At 47.4% G+C, this 18,147-nt stretch overlaps 2 protein-coding genes across 2 annotated transcripts in view; one reads left to right on the forward strand and one right to left on the reverse strand.

Annotated features, from left to right (window-relative positions):
• Positions 1-13,455, forward strand: part of LOC102769994 — a 31,623-nt gene extending 18,168 nt beyond the window's left edge. The window contains exons 4-9 of the mRNA XM_006763542.2: positions 4,781-5,278; positions 8,383-8,535; positions 10,567-10,649; positions 10,979-11,079; positions 11,325-11,377; positions 11,684-13,455. Coding sequence (XP_006763605.1) covers positions 4,781-5,278; positions 8,383-8,535; positions 10,567-10,649; positions 10,979-11,079; positions 11,325-11,377; positions 11,684-11,776 — 981 coding nt within the window. The 3' untranslated portion in view covers positions 11,777-13,455. The remainder of the gene's footprint in view (positions 1-4,780; positions 5,279-8,382; positions 8,536-10,566; positions 10,650-10,978; positions 11,080-11,324; positions 11,378-11,683) is intronic.
• Positions 13,456-13,690: 235 nt separating this feature from the next.
• The window catches only part of ITFG2 (integrin alpha FG-GAP repeat containing 2), a 15,147-nt gene continuing 10,690 nt past the window's right edge, over positions 13,691-18,147 (reverse strand). Inside the window, exons 8-12 of the mRNA XM_006763539.2 lie at positions 17,746-17,799; positions 17,560-17,651; positions 16,418-16,535; positions 14,770-14,943; positions 13,691-14,685 (exon numbers count right to left, since the gene is read on the reverse strand). Coding sequence (XP_006763602.1) covers positions 14,582-14,685; positions 14,770-14,943; positions 16,418-16,535; positions 17,560-17,651; positions 17,746-17,799 — 542 coding nt within the window. The 3' untranslated portion in view covers positions 13,691-14,581. The remainder of the gene's footprint in view (positions 14,686-14,769; positions 14,944-16,417; positions 16,536-17,559; positions 17,652-17,745; positions 17,800-18,147) is intronic.

Genomic DNA, 18,147 nt, shown 5'->3' on the forward strand with positions numbered 1-18,147 from the left:
CAGTTACCACTGCCTCACATTATGGATTTAGTTATTCACTGTCTGCCTTCCTCATTAGAATGTGAACTCCTTGCCGCCAGGGATTTCATCTGGTTCACCAATACACACCCAATGTCTGAAACATAAGTGCTCAATAAATATATTTTTTAATTAAAATTTTTTTATTAATCTTCACCTGAGAATATTTTTACATTGATTTTTCTTTTTGAGAGAGAGAGAGTGAAAGGGAGGGGGAGAGACAGAGAGAGAAACATTGATGTGAGAGAGACACATCAATTGGTTGCCTCCCACACACACCCTGACCTGGGCTGGAGGAGGGGTGGGGGTCAAGCCTGCAATGGAGGTATGTGTCCTTGACGGGAATCAAATCTGCGACCTTTCAGTCTATGGGCTGATGCTTTATCCACTGAGCCAAATTGGCTAAGGCTCACTAACTATTTTTTTATTGAATTCATTTTGCAAGGAAAACTTGTTATAATTCAGAGGAGAACCAATGTACTGAGGGAGCCATATAGCACACTTCCATTTTTGCTCATAAAATTTCTGAATTTGTATCCATCCTCTTTTATGTGAACTACAAGATGAAATAAATGAGAGAAATTATAGCTATGTCCTAAGCATCTTGGAAAGGAAAACCTGTTTCTTCTAGTCCTTACAATCCAGAATGGTTTAATCTTCCTTCATAGTGCTCCTGGAAGTTTTCTTCCTCTCTGTCTCATCATTAGAGTTCAATGGTTAAAAAATAGCCCTAGCCAGTTTGGCTTAGTTGATAGAGCGTTGGCCTTCAGACTAAAGGGTCTCAGGTTCGATTCCAGTCAAGGGCACATGCCCGGGTTGTGGGCTCGATCCCCAGTAGGGGGTGTGTAAGAGGCAGACGATCAATGATACTTTTTCATCATTGATGTTTCTATCTCTCCCTCCCTCTCTGATTTTATTGATTTTTTAAAATCAATAAAAATATATTTAAAAAAAATGACATCGAGCAGACCCTCAAACCTCAGAGGGATGGCAGCAGAGAGTGAGGGTTGGGGTAAGAGATCAACCAAAGGACTTGTATGCATGCATATAAGCATAACCAATGGATACAGACAATAGGTGGGTGAAGGCCTGTGCTGAGGGGCAGGGGAGGGCTAGGAGAGATCAATGGGGGGAAAAGGAGACATATATAATACTTTCAACACTATAAAATTTTAAAAATAATAATGACAGGAGGGAACAGAGGTGAACTGGTAAAGGTACAGACAACCCAACTGAGGTTACAACTGGCCACCGAACATTCCCTGGTACTCTCCACCATCCTAACAAAGAGATTTCTTTCGCCCCTGACAAAGGAGAGCTCAGAGGTTTGTATTGCAAGAACATTCCTGTTCACCCTGAAACTTTGGGTAAAAAACAAATTTACAAAGGAATAAACCAAGTAACAAAAAATGGCAAAAGAGAGTTTCCTTACTCCTGAGTCCTACCCCAGATGGTGAGATAGTGAGTGAGGTAATATTAGTTTGGACCAAAGAACACAGGGTGACTCAGCTACATTCCAGAGAATGGCATTTCCTGAGTACAAGTGCTTCCTAGGACCAGGCAATAGAGGCCTTATCAGACTGGCTAGAGAAGAGGAACTGATGTCCCCAACCTCACCCCATCCAAATCATACATTCCAAAGTCTTCATTCTACACTGCAGGCACATTTAGTCTTCCCTGGAATGCAGTCTACAGACCTAAGTGCACTTAAGTCCTGAGACATCTTGTCCATGTTATTAGGCTGCCCAAGACAACCCTGCTAAGTGCCTAGAGTCATCTCACTCTTGTTCATTGATAGCATTACTCCTCTGAAAATTCTATATAATAAAATCCTACTATGCAAATAGACCAAAGGGCGGAACGACCGGTTGCTACGACACGCACTGACCACCACGGGGGCAGATACTCAATGCAAGAGCTGCCCCCAGGTGGTCAGCGTGCTCCCACAGGGGGAGCGCCGCTCAGCCAGAAGCCAGACTTAAGGCTGGTGAGTGTAGCAGTGGTGGTGGGAGCCTCTCCCACCTCCATGGCAGCAGCAGTGCTAAGAAGCAGCAAGCTGAATGGTAAGGAGCAGCGAGCAGGCAGGTGGTAAGGAGTGAGGGGTCCCAGACTGTAAGAGGGCACAGGCCAGGCTGCGGAATTCCCTCCACACACACACCACTAGTGCACAGATTTTGTGCACTGGGCCTCTAGTTGAATTAATAAAGGACTCTTGAAGATGTTGAAGAAGTTTCAAACCTAAGGAATGAATTGCTGAGAATAAAGTTGGAGGAGACACGGTTCAGTGTTGGGGCCCACCCAGCATCCCAGTATTCAGGTCACTCACTGACTTGTTAGTGCATACAGTTAATCCCAGGGAATCAACCACCAGAAACCAGCACAACATGTCAGTAGATCCTTTTCAACCTTTATCCCAGGCAAATGTGTGGTGCTGGTGGATGTCAAGGAATGGGAAGGAGTTGAAATATTCCACTAAAACAGTCTAATTGAAGCCAGGATCTGGTGGCCCAGAACTTGATAAATGGAATCATACTATAGTTTGATTTTCATTCCATGTTTATCATTTTTATCAAATTATAATATATATATTTTGTATTGATTTCAGAGAGGAAAGTAGATGGAGAGAGATAGAAACATCAATGATGAGAGAGAATCATTGATTGACTGCTTCCTGCACGCCCCCTACTGGGGATTAAGCCTGCGAACTGAATGGGAATTGACTGGGAATAGAACTGTGACTTCCTGGTTCATAGGTCCTTTTGGCATAATGGAAACTGAGGGAGAAACAGAGCACAAGGGTTTGATTCCTGTGGTTCTGCTGTCTAAAAGTGAGTCTTGGGCAAGTTTTCTAAGTCTTATACCTTTCCTGGGGCTGTCATAACAAAATACCACAAACTGGGTGGCTTACAGAAGAGAAATGTATTGTCCCAAAGATGTAGAGGCTAGAAGTCCAAGATCAAGGTGTTGGCAGGGTTGGTTCCTTCTGAGGGCTGTGAGGAGGGATCTGTTTGGGGCCTCCCTCCTAGTGTTCTGTGGGCAATTCTTGGCATTCCTTAGCTTGTAGATGCATTACCCCATTCTCAGCCCTCATGCTCATGTGGTATTCTACCTGTATGTCTCCCTCTGTGTCCAAATTTCCCCTTTTAATAAGGACATATACTCATATTGGATTAGGACCCACCTTGCTGATCTCATTTTAACTTGATTACCTCTATGAAAGCCCTATCTCCAAACAAGATCATCTTCTGGGGTACTGGAGGTTAGAACTTTAACAAACGAAGTGGGTCAGACACAAGCCACAGCACATAGCTGGTTTCCTCAACTGTAAATGGGGTTCATGATACAATTCTTCCTCATACTGTTGTAGTGGTTGTGAAAGTGCCTCAAAGAGGCTTGGGTCATAGAAAACCGGAGGATATCTGGTTTGTCTGAATGTGCACTTGCCTTGGTGGTGTTTGGACCAGACCGTGTCCCTAGGGAGCAGGGCTCTGGTGGGTACTCATGCTCTGAGTGTCCACCACATGCGAGCAGGTGCTTGACCAAAGCATTTTGATGATGGTGAAGACAAAAGGCCAGAGAGAAAAATCTGAAGACAGATGAGCCAGCACTATAAAAAATCTGATACTAGTTATAGGTGAGGAAGTGGAGCCCCAGGACACTCCATACACTGCTGACTGAAGTGAACACTTATATAAATATTTTGGAGGGTGATTTCGCATTATGCATAAATGGGGAAGCAATTCCACTCGTAGGTATATGTTCTAGAGAAATGCTTATCCATGTCCTCAGGAAAGATGTGCAAAAACGTTCATAGCAGCATTGGTTGAAAAAAAAAAAAGGAAAAAGAAAGCCCAGATTTTCTAAATATGCCATTTATATAGTGTAATACTACACAGCTGTTAAAGTAAATGAACCAGAGCAATGGGTATCTCATGGATGAATCTCACTAGTAAAATATTGAGCAAAAAAAGACAAGTTGCAGAAGAATATATGCAATGGGTCAGGCAGAACTAAATGCTGTATTGCTCACGATACATACACAGTTATATATATAAAGAATATAAAGACAAGTGTGGGAACTGCAAACACCAAATTCAGGAGGGATGTCGTACAGGAAGAAGAAAAGTATAAGTGGAACTTCAGCTATATTTGCAGCATTTTTTTAAAAAGGAGGTCCATAAGTAAGGTGTATCAGTTCTTCTTTATAACTTTCTGCTTATTTGAATTATGACATTTTTTTTTTAAAAAAAAAGCCAGGACTGGAGGAGCCTTACATAAAACAGAGGGAGAAGCTGGGCCGACTTGTGAGAAGATTCAGAGTTGCTCTTGCCACCCCTGGAGCCCAGACCTCAGACCTCAGACCCCAGACCCCAGACCCCAGAGTAATGGAAACTGATGGGCCACACTGAAAGGCTGAGCTCAGAAAGGTCTCCTGTTGAGGGGAGGGAAGGAAGGGAGGACATTGTGATGCTGCCCGCTCTGGTTCTGAACCTAGTTCTTGGCCTGCACCCCAACCCCTGGGCTGCAGGGGTGGAGGAGATGGGGGTAGGGGTGGTGGAGGGCTTCAGAGCATTCTAGTACCCAGGCCCATGGATGCACATGCCTGCATGTCTCACTCACACCAAACACACCCATGCAGGCTGCCACCCCCACTCACACACTGCCTTTCAAACAACCTGGATTGGCCACCCGGGCAGTCCACAGCACCTTTACAACCCTTCACGCATGCACACACACCCCTTCCACCGCCCACCCTGGCCAGAACCCCAGAACTGAAGCTGCTGCAGAGCCGGCCGGTGGCAGGCCCCCAGCGACCTCTACAGCGCTGCGTTTTTCCAGCAGTCTCACTCCCTCTACCGTATTCTCTGGGAATTGGTGTCTGACGCGGCTGCTCTGCACATTATTTATTTATTTCCTCTTCCTCCCGCCCAGACCCTCCTGTCAGGAGAGCTGCAGCCCAGACGGAAACAGGCAGGAAGCTACCGGGACACAGGAGGCAGAGGACGGAAGGAGGACCTCTCAGAAGCCCCCACCAAGTACATCAAGCTCATCAAGTCTCCCAGTGGCCATGAGCACCAGGCAGGAGACCAGAAGAGAGGGGGGAGACTCCAGCAGGAGGGGACAGGGGGCAGAGCTTCGGGACCGAGCCCACCTGAGCCAGCAGCGCCGGCTCAAACAGGCCACCCAGTTCCTGCACAAGGACTCCGCCGACCTGCTGCCCCTGGACAGCCTCAAGAGGCTGGGCACCTCCAAGGACTTGGTGAGGAAGCCCTCTCCCCTTCCCCAGACCCCTCCCCCCCCCAGAAGACCTCTGGCCCTTCCTCTCTACCTCTTCACCCCCTATCCTGAGGGTGGGAGTGATGACATTTAACTGGGGATCCTAAGCCTTCATATTCCCCTCCCTAGCTGAGAGTGGGAACAGACAGTCCTGCCAACTTGAGGGGCTCCCTCTGATCATTCGCAGCTCTTCATCGGGAATATTCCCATGACTTGTGGCTCCACGGGACCCGATTCTCATTGCTCAGCTTTCCCCCCAAACCCAAGGCTTATCATGGAGTGAGCTCTGCTGTTCGGGAGTAGAGGTTTTTAGGGGCACAGAGCCTCTGGAGCAGTTGATTACAGCAGGAGGGCCTGGAGGATTGGCCAGTTTAGGGTTATGCTTTCCTTCCTCTCCCTAAACCAGAGTCCCTCATACCAGCTCTGGCCGCTCATTTGCTTTCCCCCCTCAGAATGAAGCATTAAAGCCCTCCATCCTTGCCAAATCACCAGGATTTCTAATGGTGCCTGCCAGGCCACCTGGCCTCCTGAGGGCCTCCTTCCTCCCTCTGAGCCTCCCTCCAGGCTCCTTTCCTCCCATCTTCCTGTAGCAGCTTTGGCCTCCAGAGGGAATGGGGTGGGGGGTGGGGGGCGGGGGGTAACCATGGAAGGTGAGTGGTCAGGGGACCTGCCTGTGTGCATTCCCCTCAGAGAAAGTGGTGAGGAGCATGGGCTTTGAAGCCACGCTGCTTAGATTCAGATTCTGCTCTGCTACTTGGGCAAGTTACTTTATGTCTCTGCCTCAGTTTCTTCACCTATTAAATGAGGATAAAATTAATAGTACCTACCTCATAGGGTTGTTGCAAGAGTTAACATGAGCTGATACCCATAAAAGTCTTAGAACAGTACCTGAGTGAGAGAAAGCAATATGTACCAGTAATTGCTAATTATTATTATTCCTTCAGCTACTGTTTATTCCACTCAGCCTGGGAGAAAGGAAGCTCCGTAGGAGCCAGAGAACCTGGCATCATATCTGGTCTCTTGGTCATAAAAGAAAGGAAGGCTTTTGTACAAAGGTTTGGGAGCACTCTGTTCACTCTTCCGTCTCGAGTCAGAGGGTCTGAGAGGAGGGTGGGTACTCCTGCAACTGAGAGGCACAAAGGCATTTCTGGGGGCCTCAGGCCATTCCGGCAGCTCCGACTTTCCATATGCCTCCCAGCCAAATGTTCCCCCTCCAGAACCTTGCCCAGAGGCCAGCAACCCCCTAGCCCCACCCAGCAGCCCCCCAAAAGGAAAATTGATCCGATTAAGATTTCAATTGAGACAACCTCCTCTTCGCAAGCATAGCAAGCACAGTTGAGAAACAATGGACAGTGAAGCAGGTTCTTTGCTCCGAGAGGCTAGGACCTTTCAGCCTCTACCCTTTGGGGACCATCGATTTGGCCCTGGAGAAGGGCCATCCCCATGGGAAAGGTGGGAGGAGAGCTGGGAACTGCAGAGCTGCTCTTTCTGGCCAGTCCCAGAGCTCGCTGCCCTTTTCCCAGAGTTGGGTCTCCTGCTGGCAGCCTTGCTGGCGGGAGCAGCCTCAAGGGCCTCATTAGGCCATGGGTGGAAAAACAATCCCAGGCTCCCAAGGAGAGAGGGCAGGTGGAGAAGCATGTGTGGAGCCCGGAAGGAGACTGTATTCTTCAGCAAGTATATGCTGGGCTAAGCCCAGCAAAACAGAAAAATGAATGAGATACTGACCTGATCTCAAGCACTCTCCAAGTTAATGGTGAGTGAAATTCACAAAGAACATCTGTGAGAAGCATGACAAAGGGGACTACCCCAGCCTTGTGTGTGGAGGGAAGAGCACAGAGGTCAGAGAGAGCTCCCTGGAGAAGGTAAACCTGCACTAATTACCAGATGCACATGGAACCCCAGACCTTTCTCCTGAATAGTTTAGTTCTTGAGCAAAGTGTGTTGAGCTAGTCATCCAGGCCCCGGAACAGGGGAGAGCAGAAGCCAAAGCCCGGAGGTGGGAAAACAGCCTGTGCAAGCAGTATAAGCAGGGTGGCTGGGGCAGATGAGCCGAGTGGGGTGGGGTGGGGTGGGGTGGGAAGGGTGAGATGAGGCAGAGTCGGACAGTGACCAGGTCATCTGGGCTGTGGATCTCCTTAGAAAGTTTGAGCTCTACCATGTAAGCAATGGGGAGGGGGGTGCTTTGATGAATTTTAAAAAGAGTAACATGTTTAGTTTTGTTTCATTTGGGCGCTTCTCAAACTGTAATGAGCACACCAATTATTGGGGCATCTTGTTAGAATTGAAGTTTCTGATTCAGTAGCTTTTCTGCATTTCTTCCAAGTGATGTTAAAGCTGCTGATATGAGGACCACACTTTGAGTAGCAAGGGTTTTAGATAATCATTGGCTTTGAGCAGTACTGGAGGCAGGTTCTTATGAAGGCAAAGAGGCATCCCAGTGAAGCAGGAGAGCTGGGGTGAGTCTGGAATAAAGGCAGTAACAGAGAGCAGGATGGCCTACAAACACAGGAGGCAAAACTGGTAGAATTTAGAAAGAGATTGGTCAGGGTTGGGGATAGGGGGTTGCAGGTGAAGGGGAGTCCAAGGATGACTCCCAGCATCCTAATTTTGAAGATTTTAACTTTCTCCATTTTTTTTTTTTTGTTACTTTGATTCCTATTAATCACACCATCAACTCTGGGACCTGCAACCCATTCAAGGATAAGGTCAACAAAGAGGGGGAAATGTCGAACAAACAAAAAACCTGTTGAGACAGAATTTCCCCTAAGCATAATACTAGCTCCTGAAATGTACCATCAGCCAATATTAATCAGTCAAACCCAGATGGGCTATTCCCTTCCCATTTCTTCATCGCTGAGCAATTACTGGGGTCCCTGGAAATGGCATGATTTGATACTGGGTTCACTCTGCTATAATTATCTAACTGCTGGGAGTCTTGAATAAGCTTCTGCCCCTTTCTTACTCCTGTGAGACTCAGGACTGGGTGGGATTAGAGACAATGTCCTGGGATATCTAAGGTGGGGAACCGAGCAGCCTGGATACTTGGCTTCAGACCTATCTTCCTTTATTGTTCTGTGATGGAGCTAGCAGCCGCACAGCGTGATCCAAAGACGCCTGTTAGAAGGAAACCAGAGTCGGGGTCAGGGGGAGTCTCCCCTGGTGCAGGCCCTGATGCATGGCCAGGAGAACAGGAGAAAGACTAACACACCAGAGATTCCAGCTCTTCTGGTCAACTGCAAGGTGAGAGGCGTCCCAGGGCACTGGCTTTCCTTAACAATCCTGCCTGGGACTGGCTTACTTCACCCACTCTCCTTTCTGCCCTGGGTAGTGAGGGAAGGAGGGCGGGAGAAAAGGAACCTCTCTCCTAAGCCTGGACCAAAAAATGGGATCCTCTATCTTCTTTACTCTTTGCCTCAAACCATCTTCCTTCTGTGCAATTCCAGCTGTCACCACCATGACTCCCTTTCCTTTATCAAAGTATAATCTTTAAATGTGAATATGTAAATGATCTTCAGTGTGCTCTACATAATGGATGGTGCATGGATGGATAATGTAACCCTCCTGGAAAAGCTCATGTGATGGCCTTGCCATCTCTGAAGCCATTTAACCACCTGCCAATACTGAACCTTCCTAATAAACACCCATTGCTCTTAGGCCACTGTCTTCGCTCAGCATTTCCTCTGCCCGCTTTACAATCATTTTATGTCACATTTCACAATCTCTTAAACCTCAAATGTTACCTCCTCCTTGAAACCTTTTGATTTCCCCAGTAGGAAATAGCCTTTCCTTGTAGGGCACTTTACTGACAATCCTTTCATAGGTCTTAAGACTCTACCATACAGCAGTTACATTTCACTTCCCTTAGGCTCTGAAAAAATAGTATTCATTGCTGTGCCTTCCAGCAACATCTATACATAGTAGATGCTCAGTAAATGTTTGGAATGAGCCTGGCTGGTTTGGCTCACTAATTAGAGCATCAGCTTGTCCTCAGACTGAAGAATCATGGGTTTGATTACTGATTAAGGGCACATCCCTTGATTGCAGGCTCAATCCTCAGCCCCAGTTGAGGTGTGTGTAGGAGACAACCAATCGATGTGTCTCTCTCACATTCTCTCTAAAAAAATCAATGGAAAAAGTATCCTTGGGTGAAGATTAACAACAAAATTTACATTATTTATAATGGGAAAAATGATTTGGTCTTTGAACAATTCACTTCTGGAAAAGCTTTCCCAAATGAATTAAGTTCTAGAACCGAGTCTACCATACAGCAGTTACATTTCACTTCCCTTAGGCTCTGAAAAAATAGTATTCATTGCTGTGCCTTCCAGCAACATCTATACATAGTAGATGCTCAGTAAATGTTTGGAATGAGCCTGGCTGGTTTGGCTCACTAATTAGAGCATCAGCTTGTCCTCAGACTGAAGAATCATGGGTTTGATTACTGATTAAGGGCACATCCCTTGATTGCAGGCTCAATCCTCAGCCCCAGTTGAGGTGTGTGTAGGAGACAACCAATCGATGTGTCTCTCTCACATTCTCTCTAAAAAAATCAATGGAAAAAGTATCTTCAGATGAGGATTTAAGAAAAACATTTGGAATAAGAAAACCATGTGTTTGTGATATGCAGCGTAACCCAAAATGTCTGTATATGCCCCCCCCCAAAATTAACGTGTCTTCCTTTGCTTCCCATGGTGAACGTCTCTCTTACTCACACTTGAATTTCCCAGCAAGGTATCCCAGTCTCCTCATCCCTCCCCTACTCCAACTAGATTTCTCTAACCTGGTGGCCCTAAGCCTCCCAAGAATTCTTCTAGACCAGGGGTGGGGATAGTCTGGCCCGTGGGCCATATAAGGCCTGCGAAATCACTTGGTCTGGCCCTGCAAAGGCATTAGGGGTTGTTAAAATGTTTGACCAAATATAGCAGGCTAATTTTTAAGTTGATAATTTTGTATGGCCTGTGAGTGATGTTATAAATATCCAAATGGCCCTTGGCAGAAGAGAGGTTCCCCACCCCTGCTCTAGACAAACAGATATTCATTTCTGGTCAAATTGTTGCCAAACAGATGGACTCACCATCCCATGCAGCTCACTTCCTTTTTTGATTTTTTTTTTTTATCTGAGCCAGTTTTTTCTCAGTTGTACAAGTACTATAAAAACCACTTTTAAAGACACAGTTCATTCCGTTCGTTCATTTCTGAAAGGCTGGGAAGGTGCAGTTCCCTGTCCATTCTCCTGAGACTCACTGAATCCCCCACAACCCTCTTTCTCAGTGTCAGGACCAGGTTCTTAGGGTGGCCGTGGACACAGGCACCCACTACAACCAGATCTCCACTGGATGCCTCACCCGCCTGGGGTAAGAGTATGGCCCAAAATAGTGGATGGGGAATGGGGCTTCTTTTGGGAGTGATGATATTGTGAAATTAGATAGTAGTGAATGTATCTGTAACACAAAACCCCACATAATTGTACACTTTAAAAGGGTGATGACTCCTATGGTATATGAACTATATCTAATTGATGGGGCTCTGACAGAGAAAATAAGGCTTTAGACCCTACGTGGGGCCAGGGATTGGGTGAAAACCCAGTGTGGTGGTGGTGGTGGTAGTGGTGGGAGGATGTTAGCTGACTAAAGGAATAGGAGTTAGGGCTGTAGTGGCAATAACCCTTGCTTCCCCACCACAGGTTAGGGAACAGGGACCCGGCGCCTGGACTCCTACCCCAGGTGGAGCAGCTGGAGCTACAGCTAGGGCAGGAGACTGTGGCATGCTCAGCCCAGGTGGTGGGTAAGTCCTCCCTTCATCAATAGCCCCTCTTCTCATCTCTTCTACCTTCTCTCCTGGTGGCAAAGGCGGAGTTTCAGCCTTGTCAGCACCAGACAAGGCGTCCCCAAAGGTGCTCTATCCCCAATATCTGTGCCAAGATTCTCAGACCTGGGGGTGGACTGGGCGAGAAGGGGCACGCACTGACATGAGGGCAGCAGTGACCACCGGGTACCCTCCAGAGTCTTGTTTTCATGTGGTTCCTACAGATGTGGAGAGTCCTGAGTTCTGTCTCGGACTGCAGACTCTGCTTTCTCTCAAGGTAAGGAGGACACTAGCACTTCGGGGCCTGACCTAGGGCTGGGAAAGAGAGGCAGGAAGCACAGGTGTGGAAGCCTGGGTCAGGTTCTAGTGAAGACATGATGTGGGACTGCAGCTTTGCTTCCTAGAGGTTCTTGATCTGCCCACAAGTGAAAAATGTGGAGCACTGGGTCCCTCCCTGACAGGGGTCCAGGTGAATGGAAATGGGGAAGCGGGGGTGAGGTGGGGTGGGGGAGACAAGTAAGAGGGGCTGGGAGACAGGTTACCTGCAGAGGTAACCTCACGTTTCCTCCTCCACACCCCACAGTGCTGTATCGACCTGGAACACCGAGTGCTGCGGCTAAAAGCCCCCTTCCCAGAGCTGCCCTTCCTGCCTTTGTACCCAGAGCCTGGCCAGTGACTGCCGGCCCCATCAGTCCCCAGGGGGCAGTCCTGTGACTTAGGGAAGAGCCATTCGGGGTATAGGGACATTACTACAGCCAGGTAGCTGGGGATCGCTTTGTCTGTGCCTTCTGTCACCACCCTGATCCTGCTGTTCCATTTCCGTCGGCCACATCTTCTCTGCTTCTTGGCAACTTCCCTATCCCCTAGGAGTTTTCCCAGAGAAGGCCCAGGATCTCAGAGCTCTGGTTTCCCTGTTCTCTCTCATTCCCCTCCAGAGAAGAGCAAAGCCAAACCAGGTCTGCAGAAAACGACACAGCATCCTGGCCAGTGTGGCTCAGTTGGTTGGGTGTCATCCTATGCACAGAGAGGTTGCCAGTTTGATTGCTAGTCAGGGCATATGCTCAGGTTGTGGGCTCGGTACCCGGGGAGGGACATGCAGAAGATGTCTCCGTCTCCCTCTCACATCCATGTTTCTCGCTTTCCCTTCCTCTCTCTCTAAAAATCAATTTTAAAATACCTTTTTAAAAGATTATACAAGGAAAATGGGGTTACGGACTAGGCCCTGGCATGGTAGAAACTGGCCTCCACCTGTCCCCTGCCACCCCAAACCTCCTCAACTCCCTTCACTCCCACATCTCTCACCTCAACTTTTCTGGACTCATTTTCTTTCAGGATCAGATGCCCCACCTCACCAACCAGCTCTCCAGTCCGGCTGGTGCTTACTGTTCTGATTCTGCACACGCCTGCTCACAGCTGAGTGGGGGTGGGGGAGACACTGAACAGGATGATTCAACACCCTAGGAATGTGGCTTTGTAGAGGAATGGCAGCTCACAAGGCTGGTAGCTCTGTTAGTTACCTTTTCTGAGCTTGCAAACATCTGAAGCAAGTTATCATTTGATTACCCTGTGCAAAACCTTGGCTATACCTCTACTATTTCCTCCAGATATTTGTCCTTCTCCACTTGCTTTTCACCCACTGGGTCCCTGAACTTCCGAGGGTGTGTGCAAGAGCCCTGCAGAGAGCTGTCCCCAAAGGTGACCGGGATGGAGGGGTTGTCAGTACTCAGCCTTCACCTGACCAGTAGTCCTTCTTTTTTCTAGAACTATCCACCTCATTAGACCTTCTTCCTACCCCTCATCTTGGGCTTTCTGAGCTAGACCTTGTCTTGTTTTGGAATCAGTGGCTTTCTATCCCCTGGCGGGCTCTAAGCCAAAGCAAAGGGACAAGGAGGCTCAAAAAAGAAGAATCCAAACCTTAAGAAGCTAGACCCCTGAGTGTCTTTCTGGCTGGTTTGAGCCTCTGAAATCATGGGTGAGTGGTAGAGGAAGAGTGGTGTAACTAGCCTGACCTAGGGAACTGGGGCCTTAGGCTGGAAACAAAATCTTGAGCATGGGGCAGGTTAGAGAAGAACCAGGATGCAAGGAACTTCCCTGTGACACCTGGCCTTACCTTTCTCGGCTAAGTCCCCTGCCCTCACAGGGCGAGGAGAGGGGCTCACTATCACAGTGTGATAGGACCCTGGTCCCTCACTGCCTGGCTCCATGGCCTCCGCTTTCCTGGTCTCACCCTGCTCCTTTCACTTCTGCCTCCTGCTGCTTCTGTAATTGTAGACAGACTGCAGACCCCAGGCCCTATGGCTGGCCCTCAGCTCAGCTGCCTCTCCATTTGAATAAACACCTGTTTCTCTATGGTGATGTCCTCCTTTGTTCTTCTTCCATGCCCACCAGAGCTGAATGATAACTCTGCCCTTATTCCCTTACAAAAGGAAATATGAATGTGGACCCTTCCCCAGCATGACCCCTCAGGCTGGGGTCAATAAAATTGAGAGCAATAGCTTTCAAACTCCCTTGAACATAATTTAAAGCAGGAAATACAGTTTATATTACACTCAATATACACATACAATTATAACAAAACAATGTTTTCATATGCTGTGAGCAATATACTTTATTTTTTCATTCTATTGTATCCTATTTCATTTATTTAAAAAATGCTGACCACATCCCACTAAAAGATTGCAACCTACAATTTGAAAGATACTGATTTAAAGCACACAGAATAAGAGCAGAAGGGATAGAAATGGCCCAAGATAGAATTCTGATTATGGTCTGGATCATACATCTGCATCAGGTTGTAAATGTCTATTGTCTGATGGACAATAGGTGTTTCTGTGAAAATGGGGGGTGGGAAATGGAGCGAGGCCTAGGAAGCTGTGTGATTCTTGAAGAGCATGGCAAAACGAGAGGCTGCTGGCCCAGGTTCTTTGGAAAATAGAGCAAAATCATCTCAGGATTGCTGGGGACACAGAAAAACCAGACTGTGAAATGCCCTGAAAGGCCGACAGTTTGCCATTCTTGCAATAACCGCCACTGTCAGGGACCTGGAACTGTGACATGAAGATGGAGCTTCAGATGGGGCAGAGGCCTTACCTCACAGCTCCACTGGCCCCGAAGCCTAGTTTCCTCACAAGTGTCCGTGCCACACAAAAGATTGGTGCTCCTTCCTCACAAACAAGTCTGTTTTCCATACGAGACTGGGGAGTTTTGGGGAAGGGGCAGTCCCAGATGATGTGGAATAAGGTCAGGGTCTTACAACCCTGCTGATGTGATGGGTGAGGTACACAAGAAAATGGGCAGACAGTCAAGTTGTCTCTGCTTTCACCGAGAAGACCATGAGATCTATAGTTCACAGTTACCCTCGGGTTGCTGCCATCTGTCCATACTCCTCTGCAGTATACATTCCCTCTCCTGCCAATACCATGGACACCTTGAGGGGAGAGAGGTTCAGAGGATCCTTATTCAGCTAAGAGGGAAAGCCCCGCTAGGTGGGATCCTGGAGGCTTGCAGGAGCACACTGTGGTGGCTGGTCAGGATGGTAGAGGGTTTGGTGAACTAGGGTGCGGGCTGCTGGGAGGTCATCAGGATCTGAGGGCAAGAAAGGGTCTGGTAAGAGGCTGTGGCTCTCCTGGACCCCCCGATTTTCTAACCCTGCAGCTTGCTGGGACTCACCCAGGCCCAGCTCCTGCAGCAGCCCCTGGTACTCAGGCTCAGCCTCTAGCAATTTCAGAAGATTGGTAGACTCCATCCGCTCAAGCTGCACCTCCCAGTACACATAGATCTTCTGGTTGAATGTGACATACACAAGGCAGGGGCTGTTGCGGCCCTCTTTGCAGGCATATAGGCCTGGGAGGTGGGTGGTGAGACAAAGGTCCAGAAGTTTCAGTCCAGTGGTGGGAAGGCAAGAACAAAATATGAGTCAGCAGTTTTGACCCTCCCACAGATGCCAAGCACAAAACTAAAGGCTCTCTTTCTAAGTCTTCTCTGACGGGAACTCAGTAAAATAGGTAAAACAGAGAAGATCTGGCCCCATTCCAGGTATAGAAAAACTATCGTACAAAACCCAGGCAGAATAGCATCCAAATATGTGCTACTTGATTTGACTAGTCTTGCTAATCTAAGGGGTAAATCAGCAAGATGTAACCAGAAATCAGCAAGATGTAACCAGAAACTAAGGTTTCTCTGAGGTGGCAACTCCTGTGCAAAGGCCCTGGAGTAAGTATGCCAGTGCACTGCTCAATTCTTCTCACTTCGGTAACCACACGTATGTCCATGTCATCCCGAATGCTGGTTTCCAAGGTCCCGACTGGGAACTAATGGGAATGTCCTAGGACAGCAATTTTCTACCAGTGTACCACAAGAATTTTTAAAACATGCAATACCTGACTATTTAGTCAGGGGCACTGTTCTCTTTTCCCTTAGATTGTGAATAAAAAATGACAGCAGCCAGCACAACAGCTGTCCAGCGTGAAAGAATCAAAATTATACTTTTTTTGGTCAGAATGGCAAAAAATATATTTTTTCATGTGCTGCAGGATATTAGTGATTAGCTTATTAGTGCCACGAGAGGAAAAAGGTTGGATCACTGGGCTAGGACCATGTTCTTCACAGTTTTGATATATTCAAATGGGAAAGAGCTTTCTGATGTCTTCATACAGATAGATAAGAAATCATACATTCTGCCCTGGCTCAGTAGATAGAGCGTCAGCCTGTGGACCGAAGGGTCCCAGGTTCGATTCTGGTCAAGGGCACATGCCTGGATTGCGGGCTCAGTCCAACATGCAGGAGGCAGCCAATCAATGATTCCTTCTCATCATTGATGTTTCTATCTCTCTCTCTTCCTCTCCCTTCTTCTCTGAAATCAATAAATATTTAAAAAAATGAAATCATACATTCTTTAAAATATTCAGAAATAGAGATCTCACTATTATTTTTTTCTTATTTAAAAATGCAATTGAGCCTGGCTGGCATGGCTCAGTGGTTGAGTGTCAACCTATGAAACCAGGAGGTCATGGTTCAATTCCTGGGGGCCACATGCCCAGGTTGTGAGCTCGATATCCAGTAGGGGGCGTGCAAGAGGCAGCTGATCAATGATTCTCTCTCATCATTGATGTTTCCATCTCTCTCCCTCTCCCTTCTTCTCTGAAATCAATAAAAATATATATTTTTTAAAAAAGATGGCAATTGAGTACTCACCTATCACCCTCCAATGAAAGAGCTAAGGAACTCATTTGTTTATGAAGATTCACATTAGGGGACACACTGAGAATGGAAATAAGAGGCAGACAGTGTGTTAGAGGGGTGTGGGGCAGGGGCCCACCTGCACAGAAAGCTCGGACATTCTCATCCACTTGGAAGCGGACGACTGTGCGGTTGTGATCAATGATATACGTCTGCCCGTCCCAGGCACAGGCAACCACCTCCTCGTGCCCGTTGCCCTGAAAAAGGTCAGAGACAAAATTGCAAGGGGTGGCCAGGAGCCATTTTAGAAAGAGATCTAATGACAGGGCTGGATAGAATACTGAATAAGGAGCTGTGGACTTGGCTCTGATGACAAACCACCAGCTGGGAAAGAAGACAACCATATGTTTCTTACTGAATTTCTCCCATGTGCCAGGCACCAAAGAGGCTGTCAAATGAGCCACCTCACATAATTGCTCACAACCCTGTGAAGTGGGCAACATTACTCCCAGTTTGATACTGAAGGAACTTCAGCTTATAGAAATAAAGTCACACACTCAAGGCCACTCAGCTGGGAAGTGGTGGAATCAGGCCTCCAACCCAGGCCTGTTCTACCTGACCTCAAAGCCTCAGGCCTTTTCTCCTACACCATTGAGCCTGCATGACGTCAGCACAAAGAACAGCCCCCGTTGAGTATTCAGGAGCCATAGCCTTAGTAAAGACAGACTCACACAGGACAAGAAAAAACATACATCTGCAGTTGGGACTGATGACTAACTTCTGGATCCAAGTAATTATCTGTTTCTCTTTGGAGTGATTACTGCTGCCGAAAGGAACTGAAAAGAGAGATTCCCTAGAGCACAGAGAAAAGTGCTATGCATGTGGAATAGGGGAATGACTCACTTCAAAGGGAGTAGGAGCTGTCTAAAGAGGGTCTTAAGATAAAGGTTGGGCTTGGCTGGTGTTGCTCAGTGGCTGAGCATCGACCCATGAACCAGGAGGTCATGGTTCGATTCACAGTCAGGGCACATGCCCGGGCTGTGGGCTTGATCCCCAGTTAGAGGGCATACAGGAGTCAGCTGATCAATGATTCTCTGTCATTATTGAAGTTTCCCTCTCTCTCTCCCTATCCCTTCCTCTCTGATTTCTGAAATAAAAAAATAATATATATTTTTTAAAAAGGTTGAGAGTTAACTGTGAAGTGAGAATGGCCTCACTGAAATCTTATCTCTCCATGTGAAGAAGGTAAGAATGTTCCTCTCCACCAGGTGTTCCACCCACCGTAACATCCAATTTCTCTAGGGCGAAAAGCTGGTGGTCCACCTGCACTGACCACAACAGCTTGTCTGCTTCCTCCATAAGCTTCAGTGTCCCTGCAGGAGGAGAGGCAGGTGGATGGGTCAGGCAGGATCCCTGAGCAGATACCCCAGACACACAACTGGCCCATAGCTGATCTGGGGAACTCACCATCCAGGGTGCAGAGGGCAAAGAGGCCAGAGCCACCACTCTCCCCAGTGTGGCCTGTGGGTAGAAGGACCAGAAGAAGAAAATGTGAGAAAGGCAAGAACAGAGCATATGGGGCGTGTCAAATTGTGCTAAAACTTTTGAAATTCACAATGATGATCCCGGCAAAGATTAGGAACGTGAGAGAAAGAGTCTAAATTCAGGTAAACGGAGTATTACTATGTTTAAGGCCAAGTACAATTACCGAGAACACAATTAGAAAGCTTTGAAAAGACGAAAATACTGATAATATTTACAACTCTGGCTACTTTTGGTGGAATTTTCACAGTAATGAGCTCTCCAGTGTTGAGAAATCTTGTTTACAGAGCTGAGTATTTGTATATACAGCTATAAAACAGGAGAATA

Source organism: Myotis davidii, unplaced genomic scaffold, assembly GCF_000327345.1.
Source record: "Myotis davidii unplaced genomic scaffold, ASM32734v1 scaffold1219, whole genome shotgun sequence".
In the NCBI taxonomy this organism is placed as follows: Eukaryota; Metazoa; Chordata; class Mammalia; order Chiroptera; family Vespertilionidae; genus Myotis; species Myotis davidii.